The 6000-nt window shown below is 41.7% G+C and overlaps 1 protein-coding gene across 2 annotated transcripts in view; it reads left to right on the top strand.

Annotated features, from left to right (window-relative positions):
- LOC108243347 (thrombospondin type-1 domain-containing protein 4) overlaps window positions 1–6000 on the top strand; it is a 35460-nt gene that overhangs the window by 3101 nt on the left and 26359 nt on the right. For both annotated transcript variants that reach the window (XM_037979843.1, XM_017428714.3), the window contains 4 exons: window positions 565–887; window positions 3644–4040; window positions 4558–4660; window positions 5028–5164. In XM_037979843.1, coding sequence (XP_037835771.1) covers window positions 565–887; window positions 3644–4040; window positions 4558–4660; window positions 5028–5164 — 960 coding nt within the window. The remainder of the gene's footprint in view (window positions 1–564; window positions 888–3643; window positions 4041–4557; window positions 4661–5027; window positions 5165–6000) is intronic.

Genomic DNA, 6000 nt, shown 5'->3' with positions numbered 1-6000 from the left:
TGTTGTAAAAAGTGACATCAGAAAATCCACACTACATTTTTAAACAGTGTTTGAAGCTAAATGTGACAAAATTTAGGCATGAATTTTGAGCACAAGCTCGTTTACAAACGGCGCCCCATAGCTCCCCTCAGAAAGCCAGTTTGGCACAGAGCTCCCACTGGCAGGTTCCTCAAACAGAGAGCGCAGTGATCGCCGCTAATACGTCCCTGGCACGGTTACACAGGGGAGCGGAGTCAACAGTGAGGAAAAAAAAAGGTAGCCAACGGGGGGACAGGCCACTTACAGACACCGGCTAATCAGCCAAATCAGGGCTTTATTACAGCGAACAGAGGTCTGTTTCATGAACAGAGGCAGAGGGGAGGAAGAGCAGGATAGTCATGGTGATGAGATGAGGTCACTGACTTGAGCTTTTCTCCAAGAGAATGATCTGCGGAGATTAAACGCTTACTGATGGAAGCGATCCATCAGCGTTCCATCAGCCTTTGGCACCCACGCCTAATGGCACCATCCCACTTCTTCACACTTTGTGGCATCCCTAATCCAAGCTGTTTTGTCTGCGTGCAGGTTCCTCAGAGGGCAGAGCCTCAGCAGGAGTTCAGAGCGGAGCGCGGAGGAACGCGGGGCTCCTGGGGCGCCTGGGGAGCCTGGTCGTCCTGCTCCCGCACATGTGGGAGAGGGGTACAGGAACAGAGCAGGCCCTGTCTGCCTGCGTACACTCAATACCCCTCCAGAGGAGCTGGTGTTCAGCCCCAGCAGCCGGGCCGTGTCATTTCAGCTTTGAGGCCTGCGGCGCCTCCTCAGCCTGACAGAGTTAGAGCCTCCAAGAGCAGCAGCAGCAGCAGGGGGGAACCCAGGAGGGAGAAGCAGAACAGGCCAGGAGAACACAGGTACGCAGAGGATGGAGGTGTCATACTGCACACAGAGGTGGAGTTATAGGAAAGCCACAAAATCAGCCTGAAAACAGTATTCATTAGTAAAATTTTAAACTTTCTTTTCATTAAATAATAAGAGGTTTAAATGAGTATGTCAGGTGCCACTATAGATCTTAGCTGGGGCTGTTTTGTTTCATGGATCAGGAGCACTGTAAGAAAAATTAACTTCACTCACCCTGTGATTAAAACAATTCACGGATCACTTTAACGCAGAAAATTTATCTTTTTTCATCAGTAAGTAAGCTGTTGTTTGTATGCTAGTGTTTGAAAATTTATGCACATCATTTAAATTGTCAATGAGGAAGCGTAATTATAACCTAATAATTGATTAAAGGTACTTATTTCAAACTATGAAATCAAATATAATAAGGTTATCTTGAACTATATCAAACAGTGCCATTTGGAAGAGTTTACGCCATTAGTTTTCCAGATATATGGTTATGCAATTCTGATATGTGGGTCCACAATCAGTGTCAACAAAGCACTTTCATCTGCATGCTTTACACAACAAATCTGAGAAGAAAAAACATCAAAATTGTCAGACTTCTTGATCCCAAATGGCTCCTCCATTGTTGACCTATTTTTGGTCACTTCGGCTGTTTCCAAAGGTTAACAAACACGTGATAGTTGGCAGCCACTCACTAATTTTACTGACAAATTTTCAGTTTAAGGACACAATAATCATCGATACAAGAAAAATATTGTGCAGGTTTTTGTTTCTTACTTTATGATTTTTTTTATCACCAGTTTTCATAATGTGATAAGTACCTTTTAATATGACCCAGTGGACATATCCAAACCCAATAATATTCAGTCTGATCCTCACATACATTTCTTTGATGGTTATTTATGGTCCAACCAACAATGTTGGCTCCGTTTCTGGTTTATTTGTTGCTTCCTGCATGCAAATGGGCCTAAACAAATATCTTCAGTTATTTGAATAAACTTCAGTGTTGCATCTAAACATTAAAGACAAATTATCTCAGAAAAGTTTAGTCTTTTTTTTTTTTCACTTTTTTCACTTTTGTCTTTGTTGAACTGATCTGCGCTGCATGCTGAGCAGCCTGGTGTAACAGTGACTCTGTGGAGCCATCACTGTGGGCCATCTGACTGCCCTCCGGTGGAAAATCGGTCTTTTATAGTTGGAGTCAAAAGCTCGGCTTGTGTTTGGCAGCTTTGTGACCTATTTCCTGTTGTGCTCGCCTTTAAACAAATAACGCTGACAGCTGAGTATTGAGGGGGTTTGTTTGAGTTGGACTCCACGAAGTCGAGGAAACTACAAAAAGCTCCCAGAATTCTGCTAAACGTGAGCAAACTGGTGCCTCTCGAAAAGAAAATTAAAGTTTTCTAATTAAATGTTTGCATGGAGCTGAAACACGTCTAATAAAAGAAGGAACTACAAACCCCAGTTCTGAAAACGTTGAGACGTCGTGTGAAATGTAAATGAAAACAGATTGCAGTGGTTTGCAAATCTCATGAACCCAGAATTTATTCAAAAAGGAACATATTAAACATATCGAATACTTAAACCAAGAATTTTTACCTTTTTTTACCTCAGTGTAGGAACTGAGGAAAGCAGCTGCTGGAGGTTTTGGAGGGAAATGTTGTCTCATTATTGTCTAGCTGTTCAACAGTCCTGGGTTTGCTGGATGGAAGCTCAAGTTGTTTTAAAGACTGTATATAATGTCCTGAAATTGATGGTGTTTTTCCAGATGTGTAAGCTGCCCACACCATAGGTATTAATGCACCCCCATACCATCAGAGAGGCAGGCTTTTGAACTGTGTGCTGATAACAGGCTGATTGGTCCCGCTCCTCTTTAATTTTTAGCAGTGGCAGCAGTGGTTTCCAAAAAAAGAAAAATAAAATAGATTTTTTTTCTGTCCATTAAACAGTTCTCCATTTATAGCCTCAGTTCATTTTAAATGAACTTTGACCCAGAGACGACAACAGTTTCTTGATGGTGTTCACATATGGTTTCTTCTTAACATGATAGAGCTTTAAGCAGCATTTCTGGATGGCTCAGCAAACTTTTACAGGTTTGTGGAAGTGTCCCTGAGGCCGTGCAGGGATGTGCAGAACAGAATCAGTGCCGCCTGAGGGCCCGGAAGATTACGGGCCTGCAGTATTGACTTTCCACCTTTTCCTTTGCATATTTGAAGATTCTTGAAATCTTTTGATGATACTGTGAACTGTAGATGATGGGATATTCTTCTTACTTACCTGTTGCCAATCAACCTAAATTGCTGTAAAATGCTCCACCAGCTGTTTTTTCTTCATACCACTTACTTTTACAGTCTTTTGTTGCCCCTCTCCTAACGTTTTTGAAATGTGTTGCTGCCATCAAATTCAAAGGTACCTTTTTAAAAAAAAAAAAAATAGTACATTTTCTTATCTTAAACTGTTTATTGTGTGTCACTATGAATAAAATATGGCTTTATGAGATTTGCAAATCATTGTATTCTTTTTTTATTTATATTTTATGCAACATCCCAACTTTTTGGGGATTAGAGTAGTAACCCAAATATTAAAAGTTGCTCTCAGCTGTATGTACAACCTGTGGATGATTCAGGATCTGAAATAGATGATGTTTTTTTAGTTTTATACTGTCTGTTTTGACAGATAACTTGACTCGATACGTTGTGGTTTAGCAGTAACCTATATCATCAAGAACTACTTTAAACAAGGCGCTGATCTTTGTTTGTGGCTCCAGGAGGGTCACTCACATCATCCCAGGGAAGTATGGCTACGGGCGAGCGCCTTATGTTGCTCCGTTGCGGAAGGATACAGGGATGCCTCACCTCTCCAGGCAGAGACGCTCGGCTGCAGCTAATCTCCACCAGTCCTCTGCTGGAAGGCACAGTGTCCTCAGATCAAACCACCTGGATACCTCCAACAACCGCAATCGCTTCAACCGGCCCTACGTGCACTCCAGGCCCAAAAATACCCAAGTCTGGGCCCCCCTTTACCAGCCTACTTCAGCTAACCAGGACAAGGTTCAGCAGGAGCTGCACTCAGGCCATCAGCAGCATGAAGACAGACCTTACAGCCCGCTGCCTTCTTCCTCCTGCACAGGGGAGCATGCTCTGTACAGGATCTGCAGCAGCAACGTATGCAAGTCTGCACTTTCTCCTTATTCTCAATGTACTTTGGTTACTAAGTCGTATTTTAACAATTGCATGTGAATTTTTACTTATTGATAAATCAGATGGACTGCAATATGATAACATGAGTGAATTTATGAGAATTTCTGTTCTTTAACATTAAGAAGTTTCATAGACAGTCCTATTGACGTCAGTGTTCTGCAACAGATAATTGTTTATTGTCTCATAATAGTGTGAAGGCTTGACAATAAAAGATGCAACAAAAGATAAAATTAAATCTGGACTATTTAGGAAATGGTGACAAAAAGGAACATCAAACTTCAACTTAACAAATGAGAATTCAACCTGACAGACAGCATCATGTATCTTTGGTTCTGAATGAAAACATGCGATGTCGACAGCAGCCATGAGTTGCTGCTTACAGACCATAATGCTGAGAGCAGCCACTGAAGGATGAACCCAGTTAGGTCTGTGTCTTCATGGAAAATAAGTGCATGTTTGTGTTTATCTGATTTGACCACAGGCCTGTCCTCCGTCCAGCACGCACATCAGAGCGGTCCAGTGTTCCTCTCACAACAACCAGCCTTTCATGGGCAGACTGTACAAGTGGGAACCTTTTAATGAAGGTAGGCTGAATACTTGAGATTTTAAATACATATCAGGAGGAAAAATACAAAACAAAACAGCTCCTCACCAGGTTTTATTTCCAGGTAGTGAAAACCACTAATGAGTGACACTTGACTTATCTTTATGTCTCAACAAAAACTGAGCCAAAATGCAGAAGCAGTGTTTGAAAAACTAAGAACACAACAAGATTTAATAGCTTGTAAAACCAACTTTAGTAGCAAATATAAGCAATAATCTTCTATATGCTTTTGTCAGTGTCTTACATTATGGAGAAATTTTGGAGAAATGTGTTTTAATGCTCACAGTTATACCAACATATTGTAAAAAACACATACATATCTCTTCCTTTTGAATCTCTCCTTTCAGTTCCTGGGGAGCAGCATTGTGAACTGAACTGCCGGGCCGTGGGGTTCAGATTCTACGTGCGACAGTCCGACCGGGTGATTGACGGGACTCCGTGTGGACTGAACGATTCTTCCCTCTGTGTGGTGGGAAAGTGTGTGGTAGGTCACAGACAGGCCGTTTTGTTCTTAGTTTACATTTCCAGGAAGGACTCTTTTCCTCGAAGCGGAAAGCTTCATCACTGTGAAAATCTTGGTCAGTGTACTCCTTCACTGGAGCCGAGGGACAGGCAGTTCTTGTCAAAGAGCCGTGGTGTTTGTGAAGATGTGCACATGTAAAAAAAAGGAAAAGAAAAAACATTTGCTTTGCAACAAAGGCCTTTTTACCAGCTTTATTTCTTTCTTTATTGTTTTGTTGTTGCATCTCTTATGACCTCATTAAAAAAATGTATCTTCATCTTCATTTGTAAAGTGGAGGGGGCTTTAAACATAGAAAGCAGATTATAGGACATTAGTTTATTTTCAGGAGCAAATGTGTATTCTGAAGAATACTTCAGATGTAGTGATGGCTGTGAACAGGAGAGGGCAGCAGCACAACACAAGAGGAAATGAAGGTCAATGCGGAGTGTGTGAAAAGCTGGTACAGAGCAGGATGTTATTACTATGTTGGCCTACTTCTAACTGACTTTGTCTTTAGTGTTCTTTACCATTCGTACGATCAGGGTTTAACTCCTAGAGATATGTTTAAGGAGCTCATTTTCATCTGATCTTACCCGCGGCTTCTCTCGGTGAACCCTGTGTGTTTCTCAGGCAATGTAATCCACCTACAATCTCTGCAACATTAAGATTTTATCAAGCTAAAGAGCCCTCTAATCCCTGAGTTTGCTGCTAATCGCATTTCCACTGCTGCAGAACACGTCACGTCGCTCCTTCAAATGGGTTGGGTTGAACTTTTGTCGATGATTGAGATTAAGATTCATGAGTCCAGGTGTGGGAAA

Source organism: Kryptolebias marmoratus, linkage group LG15 (assembly GCF_001649575.2).
Source record: "Kryptolebias marmoratus isolate JLee-2015 linkage group LG15, ASM164957v2, whole genome shotgun sequence".
In the NCBI taxonomy this organism is placed as follows: Eukaryota; Metazoa; Chordata; class Actinopteri; order Cyprinodontiformes; family Rivulidae; genus Kryptolebias; species Kryptolebias marmoratus.
The sequence above is the reverse complement of the archived record's forward strand: the minus strand, read 5'-3'. Positions and strand labels throughout refer to the sequence as shown.